The 19985-nt window shown below is 45.8% G+C and overlaps 1 protein-coding gene across 1 annotated transcript in view; it reads right to left on the reverse strand.

The window, feature by feature from the left end:
• Window positions 1-753: 753 nt before the first annotated feature.
• The window catches only part of LOC121547883 (ADP-ribose glycohydrolase MACROD2), a 906379-nt gene continuing 887147 nt past the window's right edge, over window positions 754-19985 (reverse strand). The window contains exon 8 of the mRNA XM_045209732.1: window positions 754-846. Within this exon, the coding sequence (XP_045065667.1) occupies window positions 754-846 (93 nt within the window). The remainder of the gene's footprint in view (window positions 847-19985) is intronic.

A 19985-nucleotide genomic window follows, 5' to 3' on the forward strand; every position in this document is an offset into this window, starting at 1 on the left:
TTAAATAAAACACAAAACAGTAGCTAGCAAGATGGAGATCACGGAGGTCATTTTTAATGAGTGCATTTCACAAGTGGCTAGTTGCATTAACTACCTTCACTAAAACAACTGCAAAGGTTTTGTCTGCAAATTTGGTTTTGAATGGCAACTTTCTGGCCTGTCTGCCTAGTGATTTGTTGGGAGAGTCCCAGTCCGTCATTGAAAACAGACCCTGGTCACTGTGTTGCCTAGGGTCTAGTTGTGGAGACTGCTGGCACATCAGCTCAGCTGTTGCTAGGATGACCGGACGCATCGGAGCGGAACATTGTCATTACCGTAGGGACGGCCTTGCCGTGGCATTTATAATGAGATTGCTGTGTGTATGACAGCTCTGAACGGGGCCATCGGCACGCACAAACACACACACACTCCCTCGCCGACCAATCTCGCCTGTTAATGAACCATAATGATGTAAACAATAACTCATCCCGACAAACTCTTCCGCCCAGCGCCGGCCCACAGACACACACACATTAAGGTTGGTGGCACCTTAATTGGGGAGGATGGGCTCGTGGTAATGGCTGGAGTGGAATCAGTGGAATGGTATCAAATATATCAAATACATGGTTTCTATGGTTTCTATGTGTTTGATGCCATTCCATTCACTCCGTTCCATCGATTATTATGAGCCGTCCTCCCCTCAGCAGCCTCCACTGCTGCCCACCCGCCAATCACAGAAAAGCAATCTGTTTAAACAATCGATGTGAGGCGCTCTCATGCGCTGCAGATCCATGCGGCCCTCCTCTGGAACAGTAGTCTGCTTGGCAGGCAGCGTCGGGCCATCATCGGCACACCACTGGTCACTGGCTGAGACACAGAGAGTGTGGCACACAAAACTGATTAGAAGTCCCCTGTCCATTTCTCACCGATCCGATTAGAAGTCCCCTGTCCATTTCTCACCGATCCGATTAGAAGTCCCCTGTCCATTTCTCACCGATCCGATTAGAAGTCCCCTGTCCATTTCTCACCGATCCGATTAGAAGTCCCCTGTCCATTTCTCACCGATCCGATTAGAAGTCCCCTGTCCATTTCTCACCGATCTGATTAGAAGTCCCCTGTCCATTTCTCACCGATCTGATTAGAAGTCCCCTGTCCATTTAATTTCTCACCGATCTGTGAATCATATCTGATTGGAAGGCTTCGGAGCTGTCAGGTGTTGGAGGAGATTAACAGAAGCACCATTCTACAGATGGTTTCTCTCTCTCTCTTTCTCTAAGTGGTGCCAGGTATGAGAAGAGAGTCACACTGAGTCACACAGCTCTCCCAGCTCTCCACGCATCCTGCATGCTATCAACACAACACTTCTTCCTCTTCCTCCTCCTTCTCCTCCTCTTCCTCAGGCATCATTAGGACCATACCTCTCTGTCCTTGAACTACAGAGAGGTTTTTGCTATTTGTGTTGGTGTAGTAAACAAGACAGAAACAAACATGTTTCTTCTGAAACCTTCCACACTTACACACGGTCACGGTGCCTCCATTCACTGCTTTACAGAGACTGTTTATTTTCTTCAGATATCTGACAGTTTACTGAGATATAAACTTCACTGTCCTATTTCCAGGGTTGAAAGTATGGCGGTACGGTCCGGTATGGCATCCCGGTAAAAATAAATAGTGGGGGTACGCCGTACTGGTAAAATGTGAGCCTATCACAATGAATACAACAATGACCCCCCCCCAAAAAAAAAACGATACGCTATTGCTCCATTATTTTAAAATGACTGCATGAAAAAATGTGCGAATTGACTGGAAACCGGGGTGGTATACGCTCCAAATGGTGTTGTTGTTTGAGGAGAACACTTCCATTTTTGTCAAGGCTGAGAAGCCAGTGGACCAGGTGGAGATGAGTGGTGTGAACCGAGGCACGCGCGGACAACAGTGGATGCATCAATTCAGGCTACAAGTGTAATGACAGCCTAATGACAACCGCAGAATGTCGTTACAATACACATGGGGTCGTTCTGTAACTGATGTCTCTTTTCCATTCATCAAATTGTGGGTGCACAGTGCACTGTTTGGGGTTTGGATGTGGGATTATTTTGTGAGTGGACGAATGTGCGCGGGTAGCCTACAGGAGCGCCTTTGTGAAGTGATTGACAATCAGATGAAAACATCATGACTGGTTGTGTTTATGCCACATTGAAAGGTATAGGCGGCATTTCCATAATGCCAGGGGAAGCTTTCCCTAAAGTAAACTGAATTAAATTGCCAATATTATATAGCCTAATTAGCTTACTCCTGTCTATCAAAATCATTAGAAAATAGGCTACCACACCAGAAAGCATGATTTGGCCGCAGAGGATCATTAGCTTCTTAAATCGCAAAGCCTACAGTCGGAAGGGCCAGCAATTTAGGCAGCGTGCGCTGCAAATACCAAATAGATGATTGTTGAGTTGCAACTGTCAGTGAAAGGCAGAGAGACCCAGCCAGGCATATCGCAATATTTAAAAATACAATTGCGTAAAAACTGTTTGGAAAGCAAATGGCTATTGCTGTAAAGAGATGACAATGAAATGACTCCAATCTGTCTTTTAGTTATCAAAATTATTAACTTAACTGAACGAACAGTAGCCTATCTAATTGGCACCAGCGGAGAACATCAGCCATATCCCCGGTGAGTGTGCATATTCACCTTCTTTATCATTGGGTCAGTGCCACTTTTGTTTGTTTTTTGACATTAATGTCCTCTTCCAGGTTAGAATTTGCACATGTACAATTTTATTTCACATGCCAAATTTCACATGTCAAATCACGTGAAACCATGTGGTATTGGAACACTTCACATGTAATGATATGAATTATCTCATGTGGATTTTCACGTGATCAATAACCTTTCACATGTGGATTAAAAATGTTCACATGTTAATATTTTTCACATGAGATTTCACAGGTGATGCCCTGCGAACAAACATGAGTCATTAGGATGTCCCTGGAACATCACGCAGTGTTTTCAACTTACTTGACACACATATTTGACACACTTTGACATACATCAGGGATGGGCAGCTGTAGCCCCGTGGATCAATGTTTGGATTGTATTCTCTCTCCTCTAATCTAAGATGTTAGTCTGCCTGGGAGAATGCTTGGATTGTGTTCTCTCTCTAAGATGTTAGTCTGCCTGAGAGAATGCTCTGATTGGAAGGGATCAGAAAAAAATAAGAAAAGACAGAGGGATTAAAGTTGTCTCTGTGCTACTCCCAAACTCCCATTGTAAAGCAGAAGGACAGAGAGAGGGAGACAGAGTGAGAGAGACAGAGAGATAGACAGAGAGAGGGAGAGAGAAAGACAAAGAGAGCGAGAGAAAGAGAGAGAGAGCGAGAGAGGAGGAGAGAGAGACAGAGCGAGAGAGAGAGAAGAGAAAGAAAGAAAGAGAAGGAGAGAGAGACAGAGAGAGCGAGAGACAGAGAGAGAGAGAGAGAGAGAGAGAGAGAAATAAAGAGAAGGAGAGAGAGACAGAGAGAGAGACAGAGACAGAGAGAGAGAGAGAGAGAGAGAGAGAGAGAGAGAGAGAGAGAGAGAGAGAGAGAGAGAGAGAGAGAGAGAGAGAGAGAGAGAGAGAGAGAGAGAGAGAGAGAGAGAGAGAGAGAGAGAGAGAGAGAGAGAGAGAGAGAGAGAGAGAGAGAGAGAGAGAGAGAGAGAGAGAGACTGCAGCCACCCAGCCCAAAATAACTTCATGACAGATGCTTTAGGAAAACATCAAATTGTGGGCCTAGTTGTATTTTAGTTCATTTGATACAGGAATGATGGGAGGGAGAATGGAGAGAGTAGAGTAGAAGAGAGGAGGGGAGAGGAGAAGAAGGGAGAGGAAGGGAGAGGAGAAGAGGGGAGGGGAGAGGAGAGGAGAGGAGAGGAGGGGAGGGGAGAGGAGAGAAGGGAGAGGAAGGGAGAGGAGAAGAGGGGAGGGGTGAGGAGGGGAGAGGAGAAGAGGGGAGGGGAGAGGAGGGGAGAGGAGAAGAGGGGAGGGGAGAGGAGAGAAGGGAGAGGAAGGGAGAGGAGAAGAGGGGAGGGGTGAGGAGGGGAGAGGAGAAGAGGGGAGGGGAGAGGAGAAGAAGGGAGAGGAAGGGAGAGGAGAAGAGGGGAGGGGTGAGGAGGGGAGAGGAGAAGAGGGGAGGGGAGAGGAGAGAAGGTGGGAGGAGAGGAGAAGAGAGGAGGGGTGGCGAGAGGACAAGAGAGGACAAGAGAGGAGGGGAGAGGAGTGGAGAGGAGAGGAGAGATGGATTTCCAGCAGTGTCATGTCACGCGCCCCCTTGACATTTGAACAATGAATATTCCAGGAACTTAGTTTAGTGTGGTGAAATATTAGAATATGTAAAATATGACATTTCCCCAAACCTCAAGAGGTTTAATCAGGGATGATGGGGATGGAGGAGGTTGCCTCTAGAGTAGCGCCCCTGTGGAGTGTGTAGGGTAGGGGAGGATGGTGGAAGGTAGGGAAGGAAGCGGTGAGAGTGGAGAAAGGCTGGAAAAGAAAAGGTGTGTTGGCCCTGATTATAGACTCCAGAGCCCAGAGTAAGGAGAGGAGAGGAGAGGAGAAGAGAGAGTGGAGTGGAAAGGAGAGGAGTGGAGAGGAGGGCAGGGGAGAGGAGAGGAGAGGAGAGGGGAGAGGAGAGGAGAGGAGAGGAGAGGAGAGGAGAGGAGAGGAGAGGAGAGGAGAGGAGAGGAGAGGAGAGGAGAGGAGAGGAGAGGAGAGCAGGGGAGATGAGGGGAGGGGAAGGGAGGGGAGGGTGGGGAGAGGAGGGGAGGGGAGGGTGGGGAGGAGAGACCGCAGACTACTACTTTTCTATTCTTGAATATAAATATGTGTTTTATTTTATTTATAGCTAAGTAATGATGACGATGTCAAGAAGGTGGGAATAAATATTGTGACGTCACGAGAGGCTACACAGCTTTCAGCGGGGTTGCTCAAGTAGTGCAAGGAGACAAGGTTCAAACAAAACAAGGATTTTATTATAGGTCTTGGGAAATTAACGAAAATATAACAAAATTCTGTTCTCTTGTGGCTCTTTAAGGGTTAACAGTTCAGGGATGTCTCTTCCACATCCAAAGTCATAATTCTCACTCGCTCAGATAACTTTTCCCCAGCCTTACTGTAGTCCACGTTGCAGCTAGTGGCCAACCCAGCAAAAAGTCCTTCCAAATGTCTCTCACGTATTTCCACAGGTGCATATATCCAAAGGTGAGTATTTCCCAAAGGTAAGTATCTCCAAATCCTTATATTCCTCATGGAAGTGGACGTGCAGCACTCTTGTCCTCCAGAGAGCCCAGGTTGGAGACTGTGTCTCTTCCCTTCCCAAACCTTCAGCTCATCAGCTCCTCATTTGTTTCAGCTGCGTGGGAAGATTGGCCATAGAGGGGTGGAGTTCCCGACCATACCAGCAGATGGAGCCATAGCTGTCTGGGTTTGCAGCCACCTCAGGGGGATGTAACGTCCCTCCAGGACACAGCCTCTCGTGACATCACACATCCCCCTCCTCGGGACCGACGTCCTCGTCGGGGTAAAGGCAGCGAAGAAGGCATCACGCCGGGAGAGGGCGTCCGCATTGCCGTGGTGCTTGCCAGACTGCTCTCTCTTCAACTCCTCCAACTCTAGGACCAGGGACTCAGCCTCCTGTTGTCTCTCCTTGAGTTTCTTACTGAACGCATCAGCCTTGGTTTTAGCAGAGTTTAGCTTCTGTTGAGCAGCTTTCAGTTCCTTCTCTCTCTCTGCCTCCGCATTCTTCATCTTGTTCTCCAACACCTTGTACTTCTCCTCTGCCTTCTTCTGGACCTCCTTACTACTGCGCAGGGTCTCCTCACACTCCTCGATGGTCCTGCGCAGCCTCTCCAGCTCCTCCTGTTGCTTAGGAAGGAGCTCTGTTGGAGTTTAGCCTGGAGGATATCTAACTCTTCTGTCTTCATGTCTAACTGTTGCTTTAACAAACGATACCTCTCAGCGGTCCCCTTCAGACCAGACAGTTCTTTGTCCAGATTCTGTAGCTCCGTCTCTGTGTCGGTCTGGGCACCTGCCATCCCTATCAGAGCCCGGGGCGGGAGTGAGTAACTCGGAGGATTGCACCGGAGCCTTCCCAGGATGAGTCTTGCCTCTCCGTTTCCGAGGTACTCGGGTTATCCTCTCCTGAGACTCTCTCCAGAGTGGGTAAAAGGCTGGGCAGTCTCGTCCAATTAGGACAGGGACGGGGAGGGAATCAACCACCCCCGCCGTCGTGTGTATGGTTCCCCGTGTGCTGGTCATTGTAAGTTCAGTAATGGGGTATTCTCTGGTGTCCCCATGGACACAGGAAACTGGGAGGACTTTCCCCGGGGTCAGACACGTTGGGCCCACCAAATCCTTACGCACCAGGGTGGCCCGGCTACCAGAATCCAGTAAGGCCTCCACATCATGGTGATTCACAGTTACCGGGCAGGTGGGGGGGTCGATCTGGGCCGCCATCTACGACTCCCAAGAGCGAGGCAAAACGGTGTGTGGGTGCTGAGCTGGAGGACTCCGCAGTGGGCATAGGTTCATCGGCTGGCTTCCCACACTGCCAGGAGATATGTCCCATCTCCCCACACCGGTAACACTGTCGAAGTTTCCCCCTCCTGGTGTACTCTTCTTGGACCCGCCTGGTTTCTGGCTCCCCCTGGAGCCGGGATAAGTCCTGACGTGGCTGGGTTCGAGACCTTGGGGGTCCTTTGGACGGGTTCTTCCCCATTTGTGGTGGGGCCGCACTCCTGGGGTCTTTTCGGGAAGCATTCAGCATCTCCGCTGTGGCCTGGTACTTTTCCACAGCTTCCACGGTCAGATCAGCCGTGGTCAAGGCCTGTTGACTGATGAACCGTTTTGCCTCATAAGGCAGGGCGCGTAGGTAACGATCCACCACAACGGCCTCCACCACCGCCGCTGCTGTATTCCTCTGCGGATCCAGCCATTTCCTTGCGATTCGGACAAGTTCATGCATCTGCGCCCGAGGAGGTTGGTCTGGTTGGAAGGTCCAGCTGTGAAAGCGCTGGGCCATACCAAACTTTGTGAGTCCATATCTGCTGAGGATCTCAGACTTCAGGGCATCATAGTCAGTAACCTGGTCAGGGCCCAGGTCCCGGACAGCATTCAGCGATTCCCCCGGTTAGAAAGGGGGCTAACAGACCAACCCACTGTTGCTTGGGCCAGGCTTCCCTAGTGGCCGTGGCCTCAAATGCATGCAGGTATGCCTCAATGTCATCGGTAGCTCCCATCTTAGATATAAAGTCACTTGCCTTTATTGGGCGGGTATTTTGGACCACCTCTGTCTCTGCAACTGCAATTCCTCTGCCTTCAGAAGGTTGGCTTTCTTTTGCTCCTCCAAGAGAGCCACGTTTGCTTGCATCTGGGCTTGCTGGCCAGCAACAAGGGCTTTCAATATGTCCTCCATTTCAGTCGGGCGGGGAGCCTACGGCCAACTTGGAAAACTGGGTGATCAAACCTTCGGTATCCTCCTCTGACATGCACTATTAACGCTGAGCGTGCCCGTATTCTCCACCATCTGTGACGTCACGAGAGGCTACACAGCTTTCAGCGGGGTTGCTCAAGTAGTGCAAGGAGACAAGGTTCAAACAAAACAAGGATTTTATTATAGGTCTTGGGAAATTAACGAAAATATAACAAAATTCTGTTCTCTTGTGGCTCTTTAAGGGTTAACAGTTCAGGGATGTCTCTTCCACATCCAAAGTCATAATTCTCACTCGCTCAGATAACTTTTCCCCAGCCTTACTGTAGTCCACGTTGCAGCTAGTGGCCAACCCAGCAAAAAAGTCCTTCCAAATGTCTCTCACGTATTTCCACAGGTGCATATATCCAAAGGTGAGTATTTCCCAAAGGTAAGTATCTCCAAATCCTTATATTCCTCATGGAAGTGGACGTGCAGCACTCTTTGTCCTCCAGAGAGCCCAGGTTGGAGACTGTGTCTCTTCCCTTCCCAAACCTTCAGCTCATCAGCTCCTCATTTGTTTCAGCTGCGTGGGAAGATTGGCCATAGAGGGGTGGAGTTCCCGACCATACCAGCAGATGGAGCCATAGCTGTCTGGGTTTGCAGCCACCTCAGGGGGATGTAACGTCCCTCCAGGACACAGCCTCTCGTGACATCACAATATGTTTTTAGTTAATAAGAAAAACTCTGGTTTTGATAACAATAGCTGTGTATGTTCACAAAGGTGTGTGTGGCTCCAAAACACACACACCTTCTAGAAATAATGAACACACAACACCTATACAGACACGGGCCGTATCCCAATACCCCTAGTAGTGGCAGTGGTACATATACATACATACATATGCCATTTAGCAGACGCTTTTATCCAAAGCGACTTACAGTCATGCGTGCATACATTATTTTTTTTTGTGTATGGGTGGTCCCGGAGATCGAACCCACTACCTTGGCGTTACAAGCGCCGTGCTCTACCAGCTGAGCTACAGAGGACCAGTAGTAGCAGAGTAGTAGTAGTGGACCAGTAGTAGTAGTAGTAGTAGTAGTAGTAGTAGTAGTAGTAGTAGTAGTAGTAGTAGTAGTAGTAGACCAGTAGTAGTAGTAGTAGTAGTAGTAGTAGTAGTAGTAGTAGTAGTAGTAGTGCAGCAGTAGTAGTAGTAGTAGTAGTAGTAGTAGTAGTAGTAGTAGTGGACCAGCAGCAGCAGTAGTAGTAGTAGTAGTAGTAGTAGTAGTAGTAGTAGTAGTAGTAGTAGTAGTAGTAGTGGTAATGGTAGTAGTAGTAGTAGTAGTAGTAGTAGTAGTAGTAGTAGTAGTGGTAGTAGGAGAGGAGAGGAGAGGAGAGGAGAGGAGAGGAGAGGAGAGGAGAGGAGAGGAGAGGAGAGAGGAGAGGAGAGGAGGAGGAGAGGAGAGGAGAGGAGAGGAGAGGAGAGGGCAGGGGAGTAGTAGTAGTAGTAGTAGTAGTAGTAGTAGTAGTAGTAGTAGTAGTAGTAGTAGTAGTAGTAGTAGTAGTAGTAGTAGTAGTAGTAGTAGTAGTATTAGCAGTAGTAGTGGTTGCATTAGTAGTTGTGGTAGTAGTAGTAGTGGTAGTGGTAGTAGTGCTAGTAGTAGTAGCGGTAGTAGTAGTAGTAGTGCTAGTAGTAGTAGTAATAGTAGTGGTAGTGGTAGTGGCAGTAGTAGTGGTAGTAGTAGTGGTAGCAATGGTAGTAGTAGTAGTAGTAGTAGTAGTAGTAGTAGTAGTGGTAGTAGTAGTAGTGGTAGTAGTAGTAGTGGTAGTAGTAGTAGTAGCGGTAGTAGTAGTAGTAGTAGTGGTAGTAGTAGTAGTAGTAGTGGTAGTGGTAGTAGTAGTAGTGGTAGTAGTAGTAGTGCTAGTAGTAGTAGTAGTAGTAGTAGTAGTAGTAGTAGTAGTAGTAGTAGTAGTAGTAGTAGTAGTAGTAGTAGTAGTAGTAGTAGTAGTAGTAGTGGTAGTAGGAGAGGATAGGAGAGGAGAGGAGAGGAGAGGAGAGGAGAGGAGAGGAGAGGAGAGGGAGAGGAGAGGAGAGGAGAGGAGAGGAGAGGAGAGGAGAGGAGAGGAGAGGAGAGGGCAAGGGAGTAGTAGTAGTAGTAGTAGTGGTAGTAGTAGTAGTAGTAGTAGTAGTAGTAGTAGTAGTAGTAGTAGTAGTAGTAGTAGTAGTATTAGCAGTAGTAGTGGTTGCATTAGTAGTTGTGGTAGTAGTAGTGGTTGTAGTGGTAGTTGTAGTAGTAGTGCTAGTAGTAGTAGTAATAGTAGTAGTAGTGGCAGTAGTAGTAATAGTAGTAGTGGTAGTAGTAGTGGTAGTGGCAGTAGTAGCAGTAGTAGTAGTAGTAGTAGTAGTAGTAGCAGTAGCAGTAGTAGTAGTAGTAGTAGTAGTAGTAGTAGTAGTAGTGGTAGTAGTAGTAGTAGTAGTAGTAGTAGTAGTAGTAGTAGTAGTAGTAGTAGTAGTAGTAGTAGTAGCAGTAGTAGTAGCGGCAGTAGTAGTAGTAGCAGTAGTAGTAGTAGTAGTAGTAGTAGTAGTAGTAGTAGTAGTAGTAGCGGTAGTGGTAGTAGTAGTAGTAGTAGTAGTAGTAGTAGTAGTAGCGGTAGTGGTAGTAGTGGTAGTAGTGGTAGGTAACAACACATCTGCCACGCTGATCCTCAACACGGGGCCCCTCAGGGGTGCGTGCTCAGTCCCCTCCTGTACTCCCTGTTCACCCATGACTGCATGGCCAGGTACGACTCCAACACCATCATTAAGTTTGCCGACGACACAACAGTGGTAGGCCTGATCACCGGCAATGATGAGACAGCCTATAGGGAGGAGGTCAGAGACCTGGCCGTGTGGTGCCAGGATAACAACCTCTCCCTCAACGTGACCAAGACAAAGAAGAGGATTGTGGACGACAGGAAAAAAAAAGAGGACTGAGCACGCCCCCATTCTCATCGACGGGGCTGTAGTGGAACAGGTTGAGAGCTTCAAGTTCCTTGGTGTCCACATCACCAACAAACTATCATGGTCCAAACACACCAAGACAGTCGTGAAGAGGGCACGACAAAGCCTATTCCCCCTCAGGAGACTGAAAATATTTGTCATGGGTCCTCAGATCCTCATAAAGTTCTACAGCTGCACCATCGAGAGCTTCCTGACTGGTTGCATCACCGCCTGGTATGGCAACTGCTCGGCCTCCGACCGCAAGGCACTACAGAAGGTAGTGCCTTGTACGGCCCAGTACATCACTGGGGCCAAGCTTCCTGCCATCCAGGACCTCTATACCAGGCGGTGTCAGAGGAAGGCCCTCAAAATTGTCAAAGACTCCAGCCACCCTAGTCATAGACTGTTCTCTCTGCTACCGCACAGTAAGCGGTACAGGAGTGCCAAGTCTAGGTCTAAAAGGCTTCTCAACAGCTTCTACCCCCAAGCCATAAGACTCCTGAACAGCTAATCATGGCTACCCGGACTATTTGTACTGCCTCCCCCCACCCCCACCCCATCTTTTTACGCTGCTGCTACTCTGTTAAACATCAAATTGTGGGCCTAGTTGTAGTCGTCAAATTTAAAAAAGAAAGCGCTCAATTTCTCCCACAAGGGCATTACTCAACGATAAAAATGCCCGCTGCCACTCCTTTCCTCCGTATCTCAGATTCTCCAGATATCCTTCGAGAATATTGCAGTTGTTGTTATTTTGTCTCAGCAGAACAGCTCCCCAAAGACTCCCAAGCGGTTACTTCAAAAACAAAGCTAGTTCATTTAATAGTTCACATCAATGCTTTGAAATAGCCTTGGTGTTAAAACCCCCGGTTTGAAATGAGATACTGGAGCGCCAAGTCTAGGTCCAAAAGGCTCCTTAACAGATTTTACCCCCAAGCAATAAGACTGCTAAACAGTTAATCAAATGGCTACCCGGACTATTTGCATTGACCCCCCGTTTAAATGTTTTACGGTGCTGCTACTCTCTGTTTATTATCTATGCATAGCCACTTTACTCCTACCTATATGTACATTTTACCTCAATTACCTCGACTAACCTGTACCCCCGTACATGGACTCTGTACCGGTACCCCCTGTATATAGCCTCATTATTGTTATTTTATTGTGTTACTTTCTTTTTACTTCAGTTTATTTAGTAAATATTTTCTTAAAACTGCATTGTTGGTTAAGGGCTTGTAAGTAAGCATTTCACGGTAAGGTCTACACCTGTTTCAGCGCATGTGGCAAATAGAATGTGATATAATTTGATTTTCAGATGGTAGTGATGGTTTGGGTAAACATTCTTTATTTCTCTGAGGTAAAGGTCACTATGTAAAGGTCAATATGTAAAGGTCACTATGTAAAGGTCACTATGTAAAGGTCACTATGTAAAGGTCACTATGTAAAGGTCAATATGTAAAGATCACTATGCAAAAGTCACTATGTAAAGGTCACTATGTAAGAGTGTGTAATATAGTATAGCTCAATGACTTCCAGATGTCTGTCTGTGTGTGTGTGTGTGTGTGTGTGTGTGTGTGTGTGTGTGTGTGTGTGTGTGTGTGTGTGTGTGTGTGTGTGTGTGTGTGTGTGTGTGTGTGTGTGTGTGTTTGTGTGCACCCTTACAAAAAAAAAAAAACACATGAACAAAATATTTGCAAAAAACATTCGGACAAATCACTGAATATTTTTATTTTTTATTTTACAAGTGTTTTTCCTTCGTGATTTTTTTTTTTCTTCTTTCCCACGTGACATTTGGTTTTCACACGTTTCTTTTTCACGTTTATTTTCTCACTACTTCCAGCTACATCTGATCTGTTCTCCCATCTAGGGACCGACCAGGACGGACCAGGACTGACCAGGACTGACCCAGCTTCAGAGGCCAACCAGCAGTAGGATGCAGCCAGGGTGCTACATTGCTGGAATGAATGTGACAAAACTTGCAACTGGAAAAAAATCCAGCAAAAGCAAAGGCAATGGTATCATAACCCAAAATTTCCATCCATTTACAAATTTTTTTTCTTTCTTGCATTTTGAAATGATTTCCTTGCAATATTTTGTTGCGCTATGAATAGTTTGGGGTTTATGCTTTGCTTTCAATATCATTATTTTTGTTTGCAATAATTTTCTTCTCGACTTCAGTAGTTCTGCTTGATACAAATGCCACAAAAGTAACTCACTCACTACAGGATTGCACCATATAATAACACCATTACTCCTAGCCACAGTTTCAGTAAAAAGTGGGATGGGCCTGGAGAAATTTTAACCACTCAAATTCATAGACAGAGCTGTGGATGCAATGGCTGACCATACCATGATATCTACATTTTAGTTGTAACCATGTTTTGAGTGGTTGTTTACAAACATTGGAGTAAAACAGGCTTCTATTTTGGGTTCTGATGGGGAATGACCGTTGAACTAAAAGATCATGAGGCATTTATAAGGTATATTCTTCAAGAATCAATGGGTAAGTAAAAAAATAATAATATGTAGCAACTAAGGATTGCCCTTTTAACAGGCAGTGACCTTCACACAGCAGAACTATGTCGCCATTTGAACATGAGCCATTAACCTGCCCCAAGAAAATGTATTCTGTCCACTGTTCCGCGAATGTCCTGCAAAATCGTTCCCTTGTCCCTCACTTGGGCTGTTTAGATGTAGTCACCCTAATTCCACCGGTGGAAACATTGCCAGTGCAACATGTTACAGTTTTTTACGATTGCTTACACACTAAAATTTAACTTTTCCCACAATTAGCAAAACCTTACACTCAAGGAGCAAAACACAAGGCTAGATTTGCACAACTGTAAACACATTGTCAGCTTCACACTATTTGCAAAACATTACACACAGTGATTTGCAAAACACTAAACACACTTGTATACATCAGACACAGAAGTATATCATGATGTCACTTCCTTGCAACTCCAAAGCACTGACTGTCAAATTACCACACCTATGAGCCAATCTGTTAAACACAGCCATCAGGTGCACAAACACATGATTGCTAAATTGTAGACACACCAATCAGGTTTAAGCACTATAAAAATGCAGCAGGTAGGTTCACCTGCCTTCAACCAAAATGGAAGGAGTCAGAAGAAGAGTGAGGGTGAGAGGAGGAGTACACAGAGGAGGAGGAGGAGGAGGAGAAGGAGGTAGAGGAAGAGGCAGAGGCCGAGCCAAAGAACCTGAAGCAGGAGGAGAACGTGCACAAAGAAGAAGAGGACCAAACTTATCAAATGACATTCGTGCAACACTAGTGGACCATGTTGTGAACCACGGATTGATGCTGAGGGAGGCTGGACTGAGAGTTCAGCCAAATCTTAGCAGATATACAGAGGCATCTGTCATAAGGACTTTTCGACAGGAAAACAGGTAAAAGAAGATCTGTCTACAGTTACAGTAATCAGCCGCTTATTGTATGCACCATATCAGCACTTGTGATACCCTGTCACGATCGTCGTTACAGGAAGCGGACCAAGGCGCAGCGTGTGATACAAACATGACTTTATTTTAATTAACGTAACGAACAAACCAAAACACGACTCGTGAAGTCCAACGGTTAAACATACCGAAACGGAACAAAAACCCACAACACCCACAGGAAAACATACAGATTAAATATGGCTCCCAATCAGAGATAACGAGCCGACAGCTGACACTCGTTACCTCCGATTGGGAGTCATTGACCAAACATAGAAATAAACCCAACAGAAATACAAACATAGAAATACACCCAACGAATGAACACACCCTGGCTCAAATTACAGAGTCCCGGAGCCAGAGCGTGACATACCCCTTCCTGTGACTTTGTACAGTAAGTTACATGTATTATTCTCTACATAGGATTGAGGGTCGGGAACAACAAGGAGGAAGGGGGCCCATATTCACGCAAGAACAAGAGAGAGAGATAATAAACATGGTTTTGGCCAATAATGCTATCAGGCTCAGAGAACTACAAGCCAACATTATCGGTGACCATGCCATTTTCAATAATGTCCATCAGGTCTCTCAGTCAACACTGGCACGCATCCTGAAAAGACATCAGGTTCAAATGAAACAACTTTATCGAGTGCCTTTTGAGCGGAATTCAGAGAGGGTCAAACGGCTGCGGCATGAGTATGTGGAGGTTTGTATTGTTCACTTTAGCACTGTGATGTTGCATACTGCACACATGACTTTTTTACATTGACTGTATACTAGACCTATCCTGAACTACACAATCGTGTCTTTCACTGTATTTCAGAGAGTTTTGCAGATGGATGGTGAGGAAATCCTGCATGAATTCATATATATTGATGAGGCAGGGTTCAACCTCACAAAAGCAAGAAGGAGAGGCAGAAATATAATTGGCCACAGGGCTATAATCAATGTCCCAGGGCAACGTGGGGGTAACATCACCCTTTGCGCTGCCATTTCACAGCATGGGGTTCTCCTCCATCATGCCAAAATGGGCCCTTACAACACACCTCACATTCTCGCATTTTTGGACCGATTGCACCACATCGTCACAGCAGGTAATGAAATGCACCAGATGCAATACACTGTCATCTGGGACAATGTGTCATTCCACCGCTCTGCTTTGGTCCAGAACTGGTTTCAACACCATCCACAGTTGACAGTACTATACCTTCCACCATACTCTCCGTTTCTAAACCCTATCGAAGAGTTTTTCTCTGCATGGCGGTGGAAGGTTTACAATCTCCAGCCCCAGGCTCAGGTACCCCTCATTCAGGCCATGGAGGACGCCTGTGACCAAGTCGACGCCGCAGCTGTGCAAGGATGGATTCGACATTCAAGACGGTTCTTCCCGCGTTGTCTTGCTAATGAGGATATTGCTTGTGATGTTGATGAAATTCTCTGGCCAGATCCAGCTAGGCGAAGAGATAATGTACAGTATGTTTACAGTAGTATTTTCTGTACAATATTGTCCGTTTTTTTCAAATTATTTTTTTGTTTGTTGTTGTTGTTATTTACTGTAATTGTAACCTGTACTGGATACAGTATTTTACGTTTGTCTGTTGTTTGCTGAGCTAACAGTGTTATGCACACTACTGTAGTAGCATGAAAACTGGGACATGTTTTGTTGTGATTCTCCATGTTGACATGTTGACTGATTTGGGTATATGGAGAGAAATAAATGATATTTTCCTCAGTCTGCAGCATTGGTCTTGTGTAGTGTTTGCATAGTTGCACTTTCTCTGTGTACTTCATTTACAGTACTCTAATCACTGAGAATTAGACTTGCTAAAAGTGTTTTAGGTTAGCAACAGCAGTGTGTAGCTGCCTAAAAAAGATTGAAGTCATATGAAATGTGTGTGTTTCGTATGGTAAGAAAATATTGTTTTTATGAAGTCGTGTATAGTTTTGACAAAAGTGTTCCATTTTGCAAATGATCTGAAGTGTTGTGCTACTTTGGTGTAGGGTTGTGCTAATTGTGTGTAGTGTTTTGACAAACCGGGCCCTGTTTTCAAAATTGTGCTTAAACAATTGAAAAAAAACTGTAACACCTTCTTTTCACATGTGAGGAAAATAACATTATTTCAAGCCCGCATGTGAATCTGCAATTCCACATGTGAAAGTGAGATTTTTACATTTGGAGTTTTCTTACATGTGAAACAGCAAATTAGATTTTAACGTGATTGTTTTTAACATGTCAAACCTCAAATTTCACATATAAACTGCAATTCACATGTGAGGTTTATTATGTGAGAAGGTGGTGATAAGATTTGAACTCTAAATGTAAAAATATGATTTCACGTGTGAAATTTAAGCTCAACATGTGAAAACAGCTATTTGACACTTTATTATTTGTAAGGGCATGCGCGTTTGTGCATTTGAATGTGTGTGTGTTTGTGTGTGTGTGTGTGTGTGTGTGTGTTTTCGTGCATTACTCTCTTATGGTGACTGGTTGGTTCTGCCTGACGGGCTCAGTTGGTTTCGGGAGAGACAGACCAGCCTAGCATGACTAACCAAGACAAGAAACCTACATTAACAATCCCACAATCCCCTAGTCATGTTCACCCTGCATCTGTTCCACAATGCTTTGCTCCTCCGGGTTGAAGTCCCTCAAGGTCTGCATATAAACGCATGGATGCACACACACACACACACACACACACACACACACACACACACACACACACACACACACACACACACACACACACACACACACACACACACACACACACACACACACACACACACACACACACACACACACACACACACACGCACACACTCACACACTGTAGGTCGGGGGAAAACCTATTCATCCTCAGATAGTAGAACACTTAGCCAATCCCTCGCTCCCTCCATATCAGCACATTGATGTGAATGACAGGTCCCAGCCAGCCAGCGAGCCCAGGGTTGATAGCACCAGTTGAAGCGTTACAGTAAAGATCCCAATCTGTCTCTCCTATCCTCTCAAGACAGGGTGTTAACTCATCAACACCTCCGTCGCTGTCTGAACATTGCACACACAGCCACGCACACACACACACACAGCCACGCACACACACAGACACACACACACAGACACACACAGCCATGCACACACACACACACACACACACACACACACACACACACACACACACACACACAGCCACGCACACACACAGACACACACACACAGACACACACACACAGACACACACAGCCACGCACACACACACACACACACACACAGCCACGCACACACACACACACACACACACACAGCCACGCACACACACACACACACACACACACACACACACACACACTCAAACACACACAGAGTCGTGTATAACTGACCTTGTGGGGACAGACAATTCAGTCCCATTCATAACCCTATTTTCCCTAACCCTAACCCTAAACCTAATCCTAGCTCCTAACCCTAAACCTAATCCTAGCTCCTAACTCTAAACCTAATCCTAGCTCCTAACCCTAAACCTAATCCTAGCTCCTAACCCTAACCCTAAACCTAATCCTATCTCCTAACTATAAGGGTTGGTGTGAGGTGTGACCCAGGTGCAGGATAGACAGTAGGCAGTAGGCAAAGATGTTAAAACAAGGATATTTTCTGGTGGTCCCAAAACCAGGATACAAAATAACGGACTTATCACGAAAAATAAAGTTGTAGCAAATTGGTCTCCAAAAACAGGATAACAGCAAAAATATGAAATACTAACTATGACTGAAAACAACAATGAAACAGGGAGAACACTTCTCAAGTACCTGTACATACGTCTCGCGATCAGACACTGATTAGTACTGCTTGACATCAAGAAACTAGCAGATAAAACTGAGAAAGGGAACACAGGGAAGTGAGGGCATAAATACACAGGTGAACCGATAGACACAGGTGACACCAATAGGATGATGATTAGTCCCGACTGTGAGTAAGGAGGTGCCTAAGGTTGTCAGAGGATGACACCTAGTGGGTCGCTCCGGAACTGCGACCCCCTCCTGTAACACATAACCATAACCCTAAACCTAATCCTAGCTCCTAACCCCAACCCTAAAACTAATCTTAGCTCCTAACCCCAACCCTAAACCTAATCCTAGCTCCTAACCCCAATCCTAAAACGAATCTAACTCCTAACCCTAACCCTAAAACTAATCCTAGCTCCTAACCCCTAACCCTAATTCTAACCCTAACACTAACATTAATTCTAACCTCAACCCTAAACCCCCTAGAAATAGCATTTAACCTTGTGGGGACTAACAAAATGTCCCCAGTTGGTCAGATTTTTGTTTGTTTAGTATTTTTGTGGGAATTTCTGGACCCCACAAGTATAGTTCAACACATCCACAGCCATACACACACACACACACACACACACAGCCACACAAGCAAACACAGCCACCCATGCACATACGCACACACACACACACAAACACACACACACAGACACACACACACAGACACACACACACACACACACAAACACACACACACACAAACACACACACACACACACACACACACACACACACACACACACACACACATATACTGTGTCTTTAATAATAACACACAATTCTCCATCAGCACTAGACTTCCTCTGGGGTTCAGGGGTCACCATCTAGACAGACCAGGGGTTCAGGGGTCACCATCTAGACAGACCAGGGGTTCAGGGGTCACCATCTAGACAGACCTGGGGTTCAGGGGTCACCATCTAGACAGACCAGGGGTTCAGGGGTCACCATCTAGACAGACCTGGGGTTCAGGGGTCACCATCTAGACAGACCTGGGGTTCAGGGGTCACCATCTAGACAGACCTGGGGTTCAGGGGTCACCATCTAGACAGACCTGGGGTTCAGGGGTCACCATCTAGACAGACCAGGGGTTCAGGGGTCACCATCTAGACAGACCAGAGGTGTTACAGTCCTGGATTGACAGTTGTGGCTGCTTCGCGTGTTATATTGTTGTCTCTACCTTCTTGAACTTTGTGCTGTTGTCTGTGCCCAATAAGGTTTGTACCATGTTTTGTACTGCTACCATGTTGTGTTGCTGCCATGCTGTGTTGTTGTCTTAGGTCTCTCTTTATGTAGTGTTGTGGTGTCTCTCTTTATGTAGTGTTGTGGTGTCTCTCTTTATGTAGTGTTGTGGTGTCTCTCTTTATGTAGTGTTGTGGTGTCTCTCTTTATGTAGTGTTGTGGTGTCTCTCTTTATGTAGTGTTGTGGTGTCTCTATGTAGTGTTGTGGTGTCTCTCTTTGTGTAGTGTTGTGGTGTCTCTCTTTATGTAGTGTTGTGGTGTCTCTCTTTATGTAGTGTTGTGGTGTCTCTCTTTATGTAGTGTTGTGGTGTCTCTCTTTGTGTAGTGTTGTGGTGTCTCTCTTTATGTAGTGTTGTGGTGTCTCTCTTTATGTAGTGTTGTGGTGTCTCTCTTTATGTAGTGTTGTGGTGTCTCTCTTTATGTGGTGTTCTGGTGTCTCTCTTTATGTAGTGTTGTGGTGTCTCTCTTTATGTAGTGTTGTGGTGTCTCTCTTTGTGTAGTGTTGTGGTGTCTCTCTTTATGTAGTGTTGTGGTGTCTCTCTTTATGTGGTGTTCTGGTGTCTCTCTTTATGTAGTGTTCTGGTGTCTCTCTTTATGTAGTGTTGTGGTTGGTGTCTCTCTTTATGTAGTGTTGTGGTGTCTCTCTTTGTGTAGTGTTGTGGTGTCTCTCTTTATGTAGTGTTGTGGTGTCTCTCTTTATGTAGTGTTGTGGTGTCTCTCTTTATGTAGTGTTGTGGTGTCTCTCTTTATGTAGTGTTGTGGTGTCTCTCTTTATGTGGTGTTCTGGTGTCTCTCTTTATGTAGTGTTCTGGTGTCTCTCTTTATGTAGTGTTGTGGTTGGTGTCTCTCTTTATGTATTGTTGTGGTGTCTCTCTTTGTGTAGTGTTGTGGTGTCTCTCTTTATGTAGTGTTGTGGTGTCTCTCTTTATGTGGTGTTCTGGTGTCTCTCTTTATGTAGTGTTCTGGTGTCTCTCTTTATGTAGTGTTGTGGTGTCTCTCTTTGTGTAGTGTTGTGGTGTCTCTCTTTATGTAGTGTTGTGGTGTCTCTCTTTATGTAGTGTTG

The sequence above is a fragment of the Coregonus clupeaformis genome, chromosome 31, assembly GCF_020615455.1.
Source record: "Coregonus clupeaformis isolate EN_2021a chromosome 31, ASM2061545v1, whole genome shotgun sequence".
NCBI lineage: Eukaryota > Metazoa > Chordata > Actinopteri > Salmoniformes > Salmonidae > Coregonus > Coregonus clupeaformis.